The sequence below is a fragment of the Dromiciops gliroides genome, chromosome 4, assembly GCF_019393635.1.
Source record: "Dromiciops gliroides isolate mDroGli1 chromosome 4, mDroGli1.pri, whole genome shotgun sequence".
In the NCBI taxonomy this organism is placed as follows: Eukaryota; Metazoa; Chordata; class Mammalia; order Microbiotheria; family Microbiotheriidae; genus Dromiciops; species Dromiciops gliroides.
Window position 1 is genome coordinate 442,725,459 of NC_057864.1, and position 19,561 is coordinate 442,745,019.

Consider the following 19,561-nt stretch of genomic DNA (forward strand, 5'->3'; position numbering starts at 1 on the left):
TAAACCTGTAAAAAAGTTATATGCTCAGAGAATGCAAACTAATTTAAGTTACCTAAACAAAACTGATTAGAAAAACATGTCTACTGCAAAAAGAGAGCCTGTCAAAGCCGAACCCTAAATGACTTCTGTTTTATTCAGTGTTTTGGATCACCTAGTTCTCAAATAATTTAATTAGCTTGACTAACTGTATATACATACTTTCTTTTTGTGTGTGTGTTTTGTTTTGTATTTTTTTGTGGGGCAATGGGGGTTAAGTGACTTGCCCAGGGTCACACAGCTAGTAAGTGTCAAGTGTCTGAGGCCGGATTTGAACTCAAGTCCTCCTGAATCCAGGGCTGGTGCTTTATCCACTGCAGCACCACCTAGCTGCCCCTACATATTTTCTTGTAACAAGATGCCCAAATTAAAGAAAAAGAATAAAGCAAAAAAGAAATATAAAACTGAGCATTATATTAATTACCTACCTCAAATTGTTGGCAACAAATATAACCCTTCGCTCCAAAAGGAGCGAGGCACAGACTCGGATGAGGTGACATACGCTTAGACATTTAAATAGACACTCAAAATCAACGTGTTCAAGCCGAGAATCCAGTGGTCGGCAGAGTTCAATTGACTGTGAAGACAAGAAGATATTGGAAGAGATGATGCAAAAACATTTTAATTTTAATATGTCTACATTTATTAATAATACAAGAGATAAGTTTCTCTTGCAAGGCTTCCTGCCTTCGCTCCACAATCTATTACTTTATCTTCCTGCTCTAAGTCCATCTCTTCTTTCTGACAACTGGGAGGATTCTATCCAATTTTCATTTTCCATACTAAATCATTACATTATTTTAAAGACCTATAGAAATATGGAAGAGTGCTGCTGCTTTCTTGGGTCTAGAATTATGCTATGTCAGAGATCAGCCAAAGCATTTAGCCTCTTGAAGCAACATCCTATATATTTCCCCTCCTTTACGAAAGCCAATCTCTTGGAAAAGACCATCTACATTTTTTGTCTCCACTTTCTCACTTATCTTCTCAACCACCTGTGATATGATTTCCAGCTCCATTACTGCACTGAATTCACTGTCTTCAAGTTTGTATATAACGATGCTCTGGTTCCAGTAGAGTGTTTTTTCTGAATCCTCAAGGTTATTTTAAGGTCTACATTTGGAGCATAGGGATTTGCCATGTTATTTTATGAAAGATGATGAACTTATAATTATAGCCATCAGATCATGTTATTAGGCATTTGGCAGGTGGTAAGGTTTTGCAACCTGTAATGATGTGCTACATTATTTTTACCATTTACTTGCAAAATATACATTGATGAGTAAGTCAGGGCTCCTTAAAGATAACATTTTTCTAATTTCTGCTGGTGATAACCTGAGCCTGAACTGCCAACATAAACCTCTCCATTTTCATTTTTAAAATATGCATGATCATAGCTATTTGTTCCGCTCATTGTTGACATATTTTAATTGTGTTCATGTAGCTGTTGTCTATAGAGGGACTTTTGATTCCACATCTGGATTTTATCAATTTAATCAACTCTATTTGGTGGTAAATCTCTTGGTTACACTTCACAAATTCAATGGTATGTACCAATTGTCAGCCTTTACTCTCTAGTTTGGTAAAGTGATATCTGCTCCAGAAGTATTTCTGTCAGTTTTTAACCCGTTTATTTTGTTTTCTTTTGTTTTTGTGGGGCCATGAGGGTTAAGTGACTTGCCCAGGGTCACACAGCTAGTAAGTATCAAGTGTCTGAGGCCGGATTTGAACTCAGGTCCTCCTGAATCCAGGACTGGTGCTTTATCCAATTCACCACCTAGCTGCCCCCTAACCCATTTATTATGTGCTCTGAGAAAATCTATCCATCCTCCTCCTTTAAAAAAAAAATTGTTAATCTTTCTATAGCTTCCTTTGGTTTTTGTTTTTGTTTTTGTTTTTGTTTTTTGGATGAGGCAATTGGGGTTAAGTGACTTGCCCAGGGTCACACAGCTAGTAAGTGTTAAGTGTCTGAGGCCAGATTTGAACTCAGTTATTCCTGACTCCAGTGCCAGTGCTCTATCCACTGCGCCATCCAGCTGCCCATTATAGCTTCCTTTGGATGAAGGACTCTGTGTTTCATTAATATCAGATGTGTTTTTGTGAGAATATTTTCCAAATCTGTTATTGCATTTTACACTTACACTTCTAAAAGTATGTGTTTGGATGGTTATTGCTTAGGTGTTAATTGATTTTAAAATGTTTTCACATTAAATATTTCTTTCGAGGTGCTAGGAAGTCTCTTGAAATACGCAGGTACAACCTTTTCCTTTGATAGCTTATCATTATTATTCTATTTTCCCCACAAACCCAGTATTCCTTCAGAGGTCCCCGTTCCTCTTGAAGACACCACCATCCTTCTAAGTGTCAGCCTTGGAACCATCCTTGTCTCTTCTCTCTCCCTCATATTTTATCATTTGTCACATTTTCTGCATTCCACTGCTGCAATATCTTTTGCATACATCTGGAATTTTCTAATTACTATTTAATTGTTCGTTCTTCTTTGAGCTTCTACTCTCTCCAACCCATCTTCTACATCTGTCAAGATCAGGTCACTTGCCTGTTCAGAAATCTTCAGCACTCTTTGAGATAAAATCAAAACTTCTTCACTTGGCATTTAAAGCCCTTCATGATCTGACTCTAACTTATCTTTCCTGACTTATTTCACATTGCTTCCCCACATGGAATCTACATCCCAGCTAAACTGGCCAACACTGGCTTCCATCTCTGGCTTCCATGGCTTTGCTTAAGCCGTGCCCCAAGCCTAGAATCAAGTCTCCTCATTCCCACATCTTTAGCTTCCTTTAATACTTAACGTTGTGCTATTTTACATGGAAACCACTAGGTGGCGCCATAGTACAAAGAGCACTGGGCTTGAAGTAAAGACGACCTTAATTAAAATCTGGCCTCAGACACTTAGTCGTTGTATGGTGCTGGGCAAGTCACTTAACTGCTTTTTGCCTCAGTTTGTTCATCTGCAAAATGGGGGAAATAACAGCACCTACTTCTCGGAGTTGTTGTAAGGGTGAAATGAGATAATATTTGTAAAAAATGCTTAGCACAGTGCCTGGCACATAGTAGGAACTTTATAAATACTTCTTCCCTCCCCACCCCAACCCCCCACCTCCTGCCCCACGATTAATAAAGAAATATCTTCTAGTTTTTAATTCTCCTCAAATTATTGTACATTTATGTTTGAATTTTTTTATTCCTCAGTGGAATGCGAGCTCTTTAATGACAAGGTCTATTTCTGCTTTTGTCTTCACATTCCTCTCACCTACCAGTGCCTTGTACAGAGTGGGTGCTTAATACAAATTTATTGAACTGAATTTGTTCAGTAGGCTGTGGGAAGAACCTATATTGTCTATACTTTGTTAGAACAGGGAGAGAGAACATCTATGACTTGCTACATTTAGAAATAATTCTGCCTACCGGCAAAAAATTATGAGGATTTACCCCAGCTGCTCTCTCCTGGGCTGTCTTCTCTTCTCCTTCCATACTATACCACTTGGTAATCAGCTACCATAGATTCAATAATCATCTCATTTCTATTCAGATGACTCTCTATTCATAGGATACAACTAGGTGGCCCAATGGATGGAGTGCTGGGCCTGGAGTTGGGAAGACTTAAGTTCAAATGTGACCTCAGACACTTACTAGCTGTGTGACCCTGAGCAAGTCACTTAACCTCTGTTTGCCTCAGTTTCCCCAACCTAAAATGGGGTTCATAATAGCACCTACCTCACAAGGTTATTGTGAGGATCACATAAGATAATACTTGTGAAGAACCTAGCATATGCTAGGTGCTACACAATACTTTTTTTTTCTACCCTCTACCACTTCTCAGATCTATTTATCCACTTCTAACCTCTCTCCTGACTTGTAGTCTCATATCTCTAGCTGCCTAGTAAATATCTCAAATTGAATGTTTAAAGGTATCTTAAACTCAACATGTTCATAGCAGAACTCATTCTATTTCTTTTTTCTAAAGATAATTATGTCTATATTATTTTTATAATTCATACTAAATTTTTATAATTTATTCTATAGAATTTCTATATAATTTAATTTCTGCATTATTTTTACTATTGTCTTAAAGGTTTGAATGACTCTTTCTCTAAAGATCAAGGAAAAGTAAAAATAAATAATAGGTTTTTGTTATTTTATCAGCATAATCTTCTGTCACTTTGTTTTATGTTTGAAAATTTAAGATAAGGCAAAAACTAAAGCCTTTGAACAAAGATCAAATACCATCCCACAGGCGATTCTCTCTCATAAATTTCTCACAATTTTAAGTCAAGCTTTTTTGAGTTCCACAAGGCTCTCCCACAGGCTTTAGGATGGGTAAAAAAGACTGGTTTGTCATGTGCTCCTATTGGTCACTTAGAATACAGAACTTCTATGGCTTCCAATCAGTCAGAGCTCTTTCTATATCATTCAGTGCAGATAGGATGCATTCTTCCAGTACAGAAAGCCTTCAATTGGACATTCATTTCCCAATGGACACAGTAGTTCCAGCTTAGATTTCCAAGTTCCACAAAAACTACAGTAGAGTACTACCACTTCAGGAAGAGGGACCACCTCACTAAGCTAGGCCTCTAGCATAATTCTCATTAAAAACAAACAAACAAACAAAAAACTTGGCCATCTTCAAGTCAGCTACTACAACTGCTACCTGATTTAATCAATGCAGATTTTCCAAAGTGCTGAGGCCATTCTGAGACAAAGACTGTGGCTGTGAAGAGGTCAGAGACAGTTTGCAGGTGGGGGAAGCCTTCTTCAGGGGCAGCCCCTGCTGACAGCTCCTAGTCCACATTCTGCCTATGTGCCATCCTGACCTCATCATTTTTATCATGTTAGAAAATAATATCATTTTATTATTGGAACTGACATCGAAGAAGAAGCATTATCACCTGTTTTGCTAAAGCACCTTTTGGACTACAGGGCTTTCCCATCCAACATGCAGCTGAAACCTCCCTCATCAGAACGTGAGCTCCTCGAAAAAGGGACCAACTGATTTTTCTATTTGTATCCCTAGAGCTCAGTGCAATGCCTTGTACACAGTAAGCCTTTCATAAATCAATGCTTCGTTCATTCATCTTTCCTTCCTGTCTTCCTCACTTCCCTATTACTTTGAAGGACACTACCATCCTCTCAGTCACACCGAGCTGTCATCCTCTACTCCTCACTTTCTCAAACCCCGTGTCCAAACTGTAGCCAAGACATGAAGCCAAGACCTGACATTCTGCCTTTGCAACATCTTTCACATATTTCCCCCTTTCTCCTCTGACACTGACACTGCCCTGGTTGCAGGCCCTTGTCACTGCACACATGGACCATTGCAATAGTCTTCTGGTTGGTTTCCTTGCCTCAACTCTCTCTCCTCATCAGTTCATCCTCCCCATAGCTATCAAAGGGTTCTTCCTAAAGCACAGGTCTTACCATGTTATTCCCCTGTTTAATAAATTCCAGTGGTTCTTTATTGCCTCCAGGATCAACTATAAAATCCTGCTTGACTTGGCTCCTTCCTACTTTTCTTACACCTTACTTCTCTCCATGTCCTCTATGATCCAGTGACACTCACCTCCTTGCTATTTCTTGCATAAGACACTCATCTCCTGACTAGAGGTATTTTCTTTAGCTGTTCCTCATGCTTGCAACTCTCTCCCTCCTCATATAAAATAATACTTTCTGTGAGAAGCCTTTCCTAGTTCTCCTTAATGTTAGTGCCTTCACCCAGACAGAGATAATCTTTATCTTGCATATATTATTTATATATAGCTAGTGGCATACTGTGAGTTCCTTGAGAGCAGAAAAGGTTTCCCCCTTTTTTGTATCTCTAGCACTTAGTACAGGTACTGACACATTAGTAGGTCCTTAATAAGTGCTTACTGACTTGAAGAGTTATCAAACCCTTTAAGGACCAACCAACTTACCCCATCTCCGGCTCCCGGGAGGTAGCTCTTGACAGTGATGGTACGTCCAGGAGCAGGGAAAGGTGCTTCCATGACACTCCGCATGAAAGGATGTACAAGGGCTGGAGACATCTCTCTCCTCTTCTCCACTTCATCCAGAATCTGTAGAAAAAACTCCATTCAGTGGCTATTCTTTCAGAGTTAATTATCCTTTTCTGTAATGGTCCTATGTGAGAAAGAGATACCAGAACTGCCAGCCACTCTGTATGTAACATTCACACATTACCAAATCCCTAGTCTAAAATCATAAGTACCACCATATGAGCTCCCCCAGCCAACCAAATCCCTCCAAAGTATTATATTCCAGTCATCCCCTGGGAACAGAAACTCATTTATCTTTATCATTCTAGTGGAAGGATCAGAACTGAGTCAATCAACTAATCACCTTATTTCCCTAAAGTAATTACATTAATCAGTTGTAAATATCTGTACTGAATCAATAAGTCAAAGGTATTTTTCAAAATGTCCTTAATCAATCTGGAAGTCATTTGATGAGATGGAATGACATAACACAGGAAGTATATTAGGATTGGCTGAAGAGACCCAGTCATTTACATGGGTTATGGATGGAAGACACCAGTTTTGAACCTGGACTTTTGAGTGTCAAGCATTCTAGTAGAAAAAAAAATCTAGCCACATTCTGATCAGTAATTGCTTGGGGAAATAGGAAGGTTACAGCTTTAGTCTCCTCCCCTGCCTTGACCAGAAGATGATATTGTAAACGTTGAAAGGTGGGAAGATTTGGACTTCTTAGGGGCATGCCAGCAGTAACTCTGGAACAAACGATGATAATGTCTGCATAGGGAACCACGGAAAAATTAGATACTGAGGAAAGATGAATTCAAGACTGCAAGGAACCTGGCAGAAAACTACACCATGTCTAAGAGGAACAGAAGACCTCACAAATGGAAGAAAATGACTTCTAGCAACTGAGAGCTATGAGTTATCCCTTTGCCATATATGAGGTGGAAGCATGCGCCCACCTTCCCTTGGATGCTCCATGTACTTGTGAGAAAGTATGCCCCTAGTTTAAGGAGATGGTCATTGCACCATGTTTTTTCTATACCACCTTAGTAAATACATGGTTTTGTTTTGTTTGTTTGTTTGTTTTGGTGGGGCAATGGGGGTTAAGTGACTTGCCCAGGGTCACACAGCTAGTAAGTGTCAAGTGTCTGAGGCCAGATTTGAATTCAGGTCCTCCTGAATCCAGGGCTAGTGCTTTATCCACTGCGCCACCTAGCTGCCCCCAGTAAATACCTGTTTTTAAAAGCTAAGTAAGTCTGGATGGCTAATTGATATTAATTGATAATCATTGGGGGACACATACACCAGAAAAATTATTCCATAACTCCTCAAGGTTATCCCTAGAATGGTGAGGTGGAAGAACCTGCCACATTCTGGGGATTCAGCTTGCCAGCCAGAGTGAGCTTTGGGAACGTGAGCCCTGGAGCCCATGTTACACTGGAATAATATTAGTAACAGCAACAAGCATTAAAAATAGTTCAAACCCTATATACAGTAGGGTTTTGAGGTTTACAAAGCAGTTTCCACACAACCCTGTGAAGTAAGGAATATACATTTTATTCCTATTTTAGATAGTGGAACTAAGGCTCAGAGAGCTTAAAATGACTTCCTCAAGGTCACAAAGATGATTATTAGAATCAGGGCTTCAGTCCAAGTCTCCCAAATCTTAGGCAATGACAACAGCAAAAAACAATGATCTAGCATGTGTAGAGTGCTTTAAGGTTTGCAAAGTGCTTTACAAATATTTTTCATTTTATATTATATTATTATAGCTGACATTATATTAACATATTATAAGTACTTCTTTTTTCATTTTATCCTCACAGTCATGGGAGGTAGATTCCATTCTTTCTCAGCATTTTACAGATGAAGAAACTGAGGCAGAGGTTAAGTAACTTGCCCGGGGTCACATAGCTAGGACCACATGTATCCCCTACAGTAGGGCTTCTTAAATTTTTTCCACCCACGCCCCCTTTTTGCCCAAGAAATTTTTACATGACCCTGGGTATATAAGCATATAAAATAGGTTTATATAACCTTTTACTGTTGCCCAATTTTTTATGACCCCCCCCCCACATTCAGTTATACAACCCAACATGAGATCGCGACCTACAGTTTAAGAAGTATTGCTCTACAGAAAGGCTATATCAGCTTTTTGTGAGGAAACTTTCCTTTCCTTAAAACACTGAGATCACTAGGTCGAAATGGAGGGGATGATGTTCTGAAATGTATAGTCTTAGAGAGTTGCCTTTGGGCAGTGACAAGTAAAATATCTTGCCCAATGTCACACAGCCAGTAATGTGTCAGAGGTCAACCTTGAACCCAAGACCTAATTTAATAGGAATCAATATAAAGTCTTTTTGTGGTTGTTCAGTTGTTTTGGTTGTGTTCAACTCTTTGTGACCCTGTTTGGGGTTTTCTTGGCAAAGATACTGGAGTGGTTTGCCATTTCCTTCTCCAGCTTCTTTTACAGATGAGGAAATTGAGGCAAGTAGGATTAAGTGACTCTGTGTGTGTGTGTGTGTGTGTGTGTACATTGGTTCAAAGAAGTCTTGTGTAATGGATCAAATATCTCTACTAACCACACTTTCTCCTCAGCTAGAAATTCAACCAAGCCATAGAAGGTGGAAATCTTATCAGGTAAATGGTTCAGAATCTACTGATCATTGCTTAGCACAGTGCCTAGTATGTAGTAAGTTAGATAACTGACTGGTTATTTACCCCTGCTGTAAAGAAACATTTAATTCTGTGTCCATTCAGAAAATTCCTAAGAAACAACAAATAGCATCTTCAGAGCCCAGAGAGAATAACCATGGAAACAGCACACACACTTCACTCACCTTTTTTTTCCCCACTCACCTTTGAAAAGAGGTTGAAACAGCCCAACCGACTAACCATGCAATACACCTCAGGCAGTCTCTTTCCTTTGCCTTCTGGCTAAAATATAAGAAAACAGTGCAGAACATGATGTACTGTCAGTGCCCTAGGAGGACCAAGCTGGAGCCAAAGCCCTGTCCCTTCTTACAGAAGAATCCTGGGGAAATCTAGTACAATATATGCCCTAGATGGCCAGGGCTCACATGCAGAAAGATCTAGGGTGACCAGTGAGTAGCTGGTTGCTGCTTTACTCCTACCTATGTCTGTAATGGAATGAAGCGATGGTATCGGTAACTATTCTCTTCTAGTTGCTACCTGCCTGATCCCAATATAGTGTCAATATAGTGAACAGCCACTCTGTGGCTGACACGCTTCCCCCAGAGACCGTTCACCTCTGAAAGACCTGCCTCACCCCTACCCAGCATCACGCAAGTGATCACTGTTCTGGTAGGATCAGGACTTACCAAAAGCTTCTTGCAGTAACCAAACCACCGGCTCCCATCTTCACCCGTCAGCACAAAGGAGAAAGTTTCACTGTAAAGGAAGTCACCAATGGAGCTTTAGATGTCAAGCTTGAAGCAGGTGTGAAAACTATACAAGAGGCTGACTGGGAAAAGGGAATATATGTGTGTGTATGTGTATGCGTATGCGTATGCGTATGCGTATGTGTATGTGTATGCGTATGTGTATGTGTATGGATCTGGAGCCAGACGATGGGATGGCATCAACTCAGCTCTTATGTGGCCTTGGGCAATCCCTTCACCTCAGTTACCTCATCTATAAAACTGGTATGGACGGGAGGACCTATAAGCCCCTCTTCAGTTCCACAGTTATGACCTGGAGATTAGAGCAAGGCCATTCAATTTGGGGATAATATGGGGCTAAAGAGTGTAACCACTTAGCACGTAGGGCATGGGAATGTCAAGGTTTCCAGACTCAAAAAGGCGTCAGGGCCACCTCTGTATACCAAGAGCTATGCAGACATTGGCAGAATAGAGCAATCTACAGACACTGCTAGAACACTATCTCTTTCCCACAAAGGCTGGGTGGGATCCACCTGGTCACACCCTTCACACTAGTGCCTCCCTTAAAAGTTCTACAGAATAAATAACCTGGGCTGTGGTTCTTTCAAAAAGCCTGAGAGAAAAACAAGGTGGAGACACTTTTGATGCTGTCTCTAGATGCAGACCAAAACCCAAATCTCCTTCCTGCCGCTGGGGGGCGTTCCTGGCTTTGGGTCAACCAGAGAAGTAATTGTTAAGGCCTTTCTCAAATGCGTTTCCCTTCAGAGACTGAACTATTCCAGTGTTTTTCTTTTTTTTCCTGAGCTCCCACAGAGGGAAAGTTCTAATTCTGTTTCTTCCTTTCCTCCCACACCATCCTTCTTCATCAATGACGGCATTCACTTAAGTTCCATTCCCGCTCCTCTGAGGCACTCCACTTCCACTGTGCTAAACCACAGCAAATACCCAAGTTCAGGAGTCCACTCACCTCTTCAGTTCTGCTGTAGGTACCCAGTCGTTAGAATCAGGGAAACAGAAGCTGGGGATGACTTTGAGCCTCTCCTCAGTGTCTTTGGATTGCTTGAAGGGATGGTCAGCCTAAAAAAGGGCAACATTTTTGGTGATTAAAGCCCCACACCTTTCAAAAAGGGTACACAGACCCTCCCCCTGCCCCCAGCCAAGCCCCACTGAGAGACACATAATAAGCCTCTGCAGTCGTTTTGGTATTTATAAATGGGGATATGCATACAATATAGCTTGACAAAAATAAGAAAGCTGGTAATGACTAGCTATATTAATTAAGTTATAACAGAAATGAAGGATTCTCTCTTTTCATAGGACACCTTTGGAGATTTCATAATCCTCTGTCAGAGACATGAATGAAAATAATCAGTTTCTTACCTGGAGGCTGCTTCTTTACTCATTAGTCAAATAGATTAATTCAGAAGACAGATGTGGGAAGTATTGGGACCCAAAATGAATATAAACACATTCCCAATTATACTGACAAAAGTAGTGTCAATTTCTGTCAGTGATCAATAATCAAAGATATAACAACAGGAAGATAAAAAATATTATTTTGGGGGAAGAACTATTTTGGGAATCAAACCCATGTATAATCATTCCTTCTACCATATAATCTTGGCTGTGTAATTACTGGTTAGTTGTTTACTGTAAAATTTAGCATGAAAAGACTCTTTTATGCAAGTTTGGCATTATATTTAACAAAGTAGCCTAAGTTGAGAAAAATTAACATTTTAAAATCCATTAGTTTGGCTTGTTCTGCTACAATACCGAGCAGATAATGAACCTGATTATTACATTGCATCTTTGTAGCTATTAAAAATGATCTACCCGTACACTCCATTTTATCAGGAAAACATGTCATTCTGGGTCAGGTTCATCCTACAAAATGAATCCCGGGATTCAGTAACAAATATATTCTAGCTACAACTTCTATTTTTACCCTCCACCAACGTTCAGCTCTGAAGCCTCATTATAGCATGGAGGTGACCCTGGGTTCTTTTTCATTTTTTATATTTTTGATAGTATTTTGTTCCAATTATATGTAAAGACAATTTTTAGCATTCGTTTTTACAAAATTTTGAGTTCCAATTTTTTCTCCCTCCCTCTCTCCTTCCCTTCCCCTCTTCCTAAAATGATAAACAATTTGATATAGGTAATAAGAGTGAAAGTTCTAACAAGTCCTACCAAAATGGAAAAAGTATGGGTCTACCTAATGACCAGCCCAGCTGAGATCAGTAAGGCTCATCATCAATCAGGTCACCAGCTTATGACGTTTCTTAGTTGCAGCAACTTATAAAGACATCTCCTAAAGCCGAGAGGAGTTCCTCTCTGTGTCAGGAGGGAAGGATTATTCACACCAATGAAATCATAACTCTTGAAACTAATATCTTTATTGATGCAAAATGACTCCTGCTCCTCTTCATCATCCACCTCAGCTTTTTGTTTGTTTGTTTGTTTGTTTGTTTGTTTTGTGGGGCAATGAGGGTTAAGTGATTGCCCAGGGTCACACAGCTAGTAAGTGTCAAGTGTCTGAGGCTGGATTTGAACTCAGGTCCTCCTGAATCCAGGGCCGGTGCTCTATCCAAAGTCATTTCCTGGTTGGGTTCTGAACCCACTAATCTAGACTGTGCTGAAAATGTGCTCATCATTGAACTTTCTCACCTCCTAGAGCAGAACTGATTTTTCAAAAGTCCATAATTTGGTCTCCTTGTATGGAAGATTTCTTGTAACATTATGTCGATATATGCCTCTGGTGGTTCAGTGGAGTCAGGAAGATCTGAGTTCAAATAAGGCCTCAGACCCTTACTAGCTGTGTGACCCTGGGCAAGTCACTTAGCCCTGTTTGCCTCAATATCTATCAAATGAGTCGGAGAAGGAAAGGAGAAACTACTCTGGTATCTTTGCCAAGAAAACCCCAAATGAGCCCATGAAAAACAACTGAATGATAACAAAAAATATATCGCCCCTTTTAGGCAAAAGCTGATGGTGAAAAATGAAACAGATTGAATAAAAGTTGTAAGAACTACGCACACACAATCTCTCTCTCTCTCTCAGATAAACGGCTGAATGACCCATGGCCCTAGATCTCCGTCACGGAGTACCTTGCTGGGGAACTGCTGTATGACTTGAGGAGTATATGTTATTTCCAGTGGTTTCTTCTGCAGAGACACCACGACAAAGAGTTCAAATAACTGCTGTTCCTGGAGCTCAATGAGGTCCCGCTCCAGGGTCTGGTAGTGAGGGTTCCTCTTGGAGGCCTGTTGGAGCTGTGCTATTCGCTTGTGGCGATCTGTGAAGAGACGGAAGAACATTATTTTTCCTTTGCAGGGAGCCTTGCTTCCAGCATCTGTAGATCAAACCTAGCTTAAGGGACTTCCCAAAGAGTGTCTAATGAATGGGGACTGAATGGTGTCTGCTAGAGAGATGTAATACTTTGGACGATCACGCACAAATATGATATCAAGGTCCTTATGTTATCAACTCTTCAATGGCACACCAATAAATTCCTCTTAATTTTCTGTTCTCCCACCCAGGCCATCAAATCAGATGTAAAACCTATGCAAAAAAAGCTTTTGTTTTTGAAGAAAATTTGGTTAATGACGGAAGCCACTGTTAGGTCTGAGGTATCTGATATTTTAAAAGCACAGTCCTGAAAGTTATGGGGTCAGCTTTTAATAACCCCCCCCCCCCAAACCAAAATTCATATTCTCATCAAAGAAATCTTTTTCCTTTCCCTTTTTTTTCCATGACACACAGCGTTAAAAAAAATTCAATATCTGGGCAGCTAGGTGGCACAGTGGATAAAGCATTGGCCCTGTATTCAGGAGGACCTGAGTTCAAATCTGGCCTCAGACACTTGACACTTACTAGCTGTGTGACCCTGGGCAAGTCACTTAACCCTCAATGCCCTGAAAAAAAATTCAATATCTGCTTACATCAGTGATCTGGGATATGCCAAGCAGGAAAAACAGAGAAGAAAAAAAGACATTGTAAACTAATTATATCATGAAAGTACCTACATAAAAATCTAACATCCCAGGAATAGGTCTCTAATTTGGACCCAATAAGACTAGACATGTCTTGTGACTCATTTTTTGTGTGTTTAGAGTTACAGTTCATTCTGCTTCCATTCCACAAGTTAAGTTTCATTACAGATCAAAAGTTTCGCTATGGAAATTCATACAAGATGCCTCAAGGAATGAACAGCCCCACTGCTTCCAAATATCTTTCATAGTAGTATTCAGTAAATCCTGTGCTCTAGGCCAACTTCCATCCCAAAGGGCTGTTCTACTTCCAGCAAATTAGATATTCAGAGTCTGTTTCTCTGCACCAGCAACACTGAATTAGTCACACTATAACACATGCAGACTGAACTGGCCAGCATCTGAGTTTCACCCTCACCCAGGCAACCCAATGAAACTGCCTGAAGCAGCGTGGGCCAGTGGAGGAAGAAAGGGTTAAATGGACTTTAATAAAGATCCATGACCTGCTCTGATCTCTGATACTTCTAGATATGTCAACTTTTCTCTTGCTTGCCTGGATTCTTAATTTGTCACATGGCTTCACTTCTGTTTTAGGCCTAGTACAACATTAGATTTCTAAACTTGGAGTCTTTAAGTTAAAATCCCTAGTGGAACATATTTAATTTGCCATGAGGCTTCTTCAGAGCAATTTCTTTTCATTTTTGTATTTCCAGCACCTAGCACAAAGCTTTGCACACATTCTCATGCATATTCTGCGCTAAGTACTTAATAAATGTTGAATTAAATCAAATTCTGGGATTTGGTTGCTATACCTGAGACCTGCTCATACACAGCCCAAACTTTTCACCACCTCTACATTTCTAGCTATTATTCTATTAAGTAGAAACAAAATAATTTACCCTGAAGCAACCATGCGAAATTAAATTAAATGAAGTTGTAGAACACCCTCAAGGTCCTTGGAATAAATATGCCAGTGAGATGTCATCCCAGGTGTTCTAACTATGGGAAATAATTTCAAACAACAGGAAAATAAAAAGCAGCTAAAGGTAACCTTTCTGAACTGTGAGCTATCTAATTGACTTCAGTAAATCCATCTGAGTGCCTGAGTACTTGGGCCCTCACTGATAGATAACCAATTTCGATAATGATTCACCTGCTTTTCTTTGGATGCAGACTACAGCACATGACCACACAAGTATTCTGTGCCACTCCCATGGGCTGTCCCAACCCAACTGTCATATCTGATTGTCTTTCTCTGTTACATGAACTTTTTTAAAAATGAAAAGCATCCTGACAATGTACTACTGAACTGCCTAGAATCAATAGGTATTAGTAGTAAGGGGATAACCAGAAACATGAAACTCCATCTGATAAAAGTCTGCTTAATCACAACGCCACACCTCTAACCATGTTCATCACGAAAATAGAAAGCGCCCCACTGACTCACTCACTCTTTGGCAGATATTCCGCATCACTTTCGTTCCCGCTGGCTTCACCTGAAAGGACAGAAAAAGGGTTTTCATTTGTATACTGTACATAGTGATAGAAAGTTGAGGGAGTTATGGGGTAACTAAGGTCACCCTATCTAGGATAACTGACTGATGGGAAGTTCAGAGACTTTGAGACCCATCATAAAGACCAACATGTATACATTGCAGAACTACACCCAGCTTCTCTTTTCACCATCTCCAGCTGTCATCTTCTGTGCCTTCCAACATTTAATGGTAAAGACTAATGGGCTAAGAGAAGCAATAACAGACTAATCTAGCCTACTTCCCATCTCTCAATCCTAGGAAAAAGTTCAGTTCCAAGTCAATTCTAGAAATGTAAGTCTAGGTGAGAATGGACCTGGTTAGCCACCTTTTTGCCCTCTGCCATGTACAAAAATATGGGAAGGGTAGGATGAAGCCTAGTTAGAAAAAAGAAAGAAAGAAAGACCTGCATCGATAACTAAAAGATGAATGGAAATGGCCAAAAAAAAATAATAATAATAATAAAGAGTGAAAGTGGGCAAACTGCTAAGGAATTGATACAAAGAAATATCCAGCCTCCCCTGGGGCCTACATCATTCCCTTATCCTTAATCCGTTTATTTTACCCATATTGTTGTATGTGTTTGTATATGGGTATGAACCAGCATTGTATTCCCAAACTAAACTATAAGCCCCTTGAAGACAAAAGACCATTATCTTTTGTAACCACCATGTGGTCTGGCAATTCAGTTTAGTTAAATACACAGAATCTGTATCCAAAACAAATCTTGACCATGAAACAATGTGCCAAATCTCTAAAATGAAATTTAAGAGGAACAAGGATGAAATCTTGAATTTAGTTGGTTTTTTGGTGTGTGTTGGGTTTTTTTTTTTTTAAATCAATGGCACAATTATAAGATGTCAACCCAGAAGCTATTGAGTTTCTCATCCCTGGAAGTGTTTAAGTGAAGGATGGATGACCACTTCTTAGCATGCTATTTCCCGGAATGCCCATGAAATGATGATAATAATCCTGATCTTGCCTGGCTCATCTGATGACTGAATGGGTTCCAGGTAGATAGCTAGGTGTGGTAGAAAGGATAAGAGAACTCTTCATGAAAACGATTCCAAATCACTCTGGAACCCGTAGATCAGAATCTGGTATAACTCAGTCCACAAAATATCTCCCCCATCCTTACCTCAAGGTGTTCCTTCCACTGATTTGTAATTATCTTTTTGTACATGCTAACGACCTTGCTTATGTAGAAATGAAACATTTTCAAGGCCAAGTTGGAGCAGCAAGAGGTATGATAGAACAAAGAATACTTCTAATACAATCTACTTTTCCCATAGTAACAAAATGCCCATGAATGCTATGTATTTTGTAGTTCGAAAAAAAAAAAATGGAAAAGTTTGAGGCTGGCAGGAGGTGGTAGTAAATTCCTCTTGCTGTAGGCTTAAGAGCAATCTCAGAGAGCATTTGCTTTCTGTCTTTACTGGAAGGTGGGTTCTGAGTCTGTATCAGAGAAAGAATTATGTGTTTGTGTGTGTTTGTCGATTTCTGATACTTCCTGAGGGCTTAAGATCATAGAACAAGAGCCAGAAGGTTGTCTAGTTCATCCCTCTCCTTTGTGTGTGTGTGTGTGTGTGTGTGTGTGGCAATTGGGGTTAAGTGACTTGCCCAGGGTCACACAGCTAGTAAGTTTCAAGTGTCTGATGTCGAATTTGAACTCAGGTCTTCCTGACTCCAAGGTCAGTGCTCTATCCACTGCATCACCTAGCTGCCCCATCTCTCATAAATCTTAAGGTAATTCATCTCCCTTGTGTGTGCCTTCTCTGCCTGACTGTGATGTGTAAGAACTTGTTAAAGCCAAGTTCCCAAATTCAGCTAATATTTGTGAATCACCTACTACGTGTAAGGTACCATACAAAGTTCTTTAGGTATAGTAGTTGTGATTGAACAAACTCCCATGGTGATGAGCATCGATTTGCATACCTATCTTTAAACTTAAATTTCCCAACATTTAATTTAATCATTTCCTTAATAAACTATTCTTGTTTTCAAGGGAAATTTTGAGAGTGTCATCTTCCATGCTATACTATCGCCAAAGTTTAAAAAAAAAAATACATGTAAGGGCAGCTAGGTGGTGCAGCGGATAAAGCACCGGCCCTGGATTCAGGAGGACCTGAGTTTAAATTCGGCCTCAGACACTTGACACTGTGTGACCTTGGGCAAGTCACTTAACCCTCATTGCCCAGACCTCCCCCACAACAACAGAAAAAAATACATGTAGAAGCAGCAGGTGTCCACAGGGAAGTCAGGATTACAGTTCTGGGAGAAAATGCAGGTATAATCGAAAAACAAAAAACACAACCATCTTGCTACCAGCTCTGTCAGACAATTCAGGCATAGAATTAAAAACCACAGGATTCTTGATAACACACTGGTTGCCAATGTTGTGAACAGGGTTCATGCTTTAGGCAGAAATTTGATTAAAAGTGACCTCCGAGGTCCCTCCGAACTGTTCCATTCTATGATGAATGTGAGAGGAGAAATAAAAAACCAGCCCTGAGAGAGGATAGTCAATGATGCACTGCTTAATTCGAGGACAACTGATCAAAATATCTTCGTGAAGAAATATACAAAGGATGTCCAATAGGATTATAATGAATTGTCCAAGAAGTATTTACCAAACACTTCTAGTCACAATAGAGGCAGCGAGATGGTGAAACAGTGATTAATGCCAGGCCTCAAATCAGGAAAACCTGAATTCAAATCTAGACTCAGACACTAGTTATGGGACCTTGGGCAAGTCACTTAACCTCTGTCTGCCTCAGTTTCTTCAACTGTAAAATGGGGGTCATAATTCCTTGCAGGGTTATTGTTAGGATCAAATGAGATAACATTTTTGGGGGTGGGGCAATGAGGGTTAAGTGACTTGCCCAGGGTCACACAGCTAGTGTCAAGTGACTGAGGATGGATTTGAACTCAGGTCCTCCTGAATCCAGGGCCGGTGCTTTATCCACTGCGCCACCTAGCAGCCCCTGGATGTCATCCATGACCTTATTTTTAATTTTCAGTACCTAGGACATTAGGTATTGGGCAGAAGGTCCTCAAAATGTTTTCTTAGGGCTGCTAAGCCAGTGGAGTTTTCATCTCAGGCCTCTTAAGAACACACAACAATGGAGTTTATTCAGTGACCACATGCCAAGCATTATCCCTCAAACGGACACTGAATTGTGTTCAGCTGCCCTCTACTGCCTCTGCTGTTAGACACTGGTCCCACTGTAATCTGGAAGCCTCCCTGTCCAGAGCCGGATTCCCTAGACTCCAAAGGAAAGCCACTTTTATGACTTTGGAGCCAAAGTTGTCTTCATGTGGCAAATGGCACACTTTGCTTCTGCATCTCCTATCTCCCATCTCCCACTCAGGAGGCTGTGAGAAGCTGAGACAGAAAAAAACTCTTCCTACCTTTGGCAGGGGGTGTTTCCTTCCCAGTACAAGGATGCAATTTGACTCTCTTCTTTCCTCTCTTGGAATCAAAAATATCCTGTATTTTCAACACAAGCTGAAATCCCAAACACAAAAGTATAGGTTACAAGTGGTAGCCACACGCACCAAGACCTTGGGCTTTGTTCGAGAGTCTGGGGCCCCTCATTCTCAAAGGGCATCCTTTTGGTGTTTTGGGTGGGGGACTTTTAAACTCAGGAAATAAAAACTAAAGTTATGTCCTTTTGCTCAAGTGTCACCTGGTAGGGATGTGATTGTAACTGAAAGTGATGTCACTGGGGCAATGAAAGCACAGGGGAGTGCGCTTGTTTGCAGACTAGCTCTCTTGGAGGCCTTTGTGGGATCCCATGTCCCAGCATGTCCTTGAGGCTGGTGAGAGGAGCTCTATCCCAAGTGGGCTTTACCTGCTATGGCACTCAAGTTTCTTCTTGTCCCAAGTAGGAAGTGAAACATTCATTTACTCAGCAGGCAGGGTGGGGCTCAGTTATTTCTGTTCCCACCAATACCGTGCAAAGAAGAGAATAATCACGCTTTATAATCGTTTGCCAAATTGAACTCTCTACCCCTTTTGTCTAAATAACATTATAAGGCTACTTTTAGACATATCCAGCACCAGCATGAACACAAAAGGCCCTCATCATGTGTTCTTTCCTGAAGAATAAGAAGAGGCTAAGACACAACTCTTATCTTGCTTCTGCTTCTTCTTCTTCCTTTTTTTTTTTTTTTTTTGGTGGGGCATTGAGGATTAGGTGACTTGCCCAGGGTCACACAGATATTTTGTTTTGTTTTGGTTTTTTTAGTGAGGTAATTGGGGTTAAGTGACTTGCCCAGGGTCACACAGCTAGTAAGTATTGTGTCTGAGGCGGGATTTGAACTCGGGCACTCCTGACTCCAGGGCCGGTGCTCTATCCACTGTGCCACCTAGCTGCCCCAGGGTCACACAGATATTAAGGGTCAAGTGTCTGAGGCTAGATTTGAACTCAGGTCCTCCTGAATCCAGGGCCAGTGCTTTATCCACTGTACCACCGAGCTGCTCCCTTCTTATCTTGCTTCTTAAGGGCTGCTGCAAAAGATGGGGAGTTCCATGTCATGGGAGATTTTTTTTTTTTTAATCAAGCTTCCAGACCAGCTAGAGACAGAGTGCAGGCAAAATCAGC

At 40.6% G+C, this 19,561-nt stretch overlaps 1 protein-coding gene across 1 annotated transcript in view; it reads right to left on the bottom strand.

Annotated features, from left to right (window-relative positions):
* DENND2C (DENN domain containing 2C) overlaps positions 1–19,561 on the bottom strand; it is a 40,698-nt gene that overhangs the window by 9,562 nt on the left and 11,575 nt on the right. Inside the window, exons 6-13 of the mRNA XM_044004200.1 lie at positions 18,366–18,462; positions 14,874–14,918; positions 12,541–12,728; positions 10,401–10,510; positions 9,374–9,443; positions 8,892–8,969; positions 5,970–6,110; positions 465–613 (exon numbers count right to left, since the gene is read on the bottom strand). Of these exons, the coding sequence (XP_043860135.1) occupies positions 465–613; positions 5,970–6,110; positions 8,892–8,969; positions 9,374–9,443; positions 10,401–10,510; positions 12,541–12,728; positions 14,874–14,918; positions 18,366–18,462 (878 nt within the window). The remainder of the gene's footprint in view (positions 1–464; positions 614–5,969; positions 6,111–8,891; positions 8,970–9,373; positions 9,444–10,400; positions 10,511–12,540; positions 12,729–14,873; positions 14,919–18,365; positions 18,463–19,561) is intronic.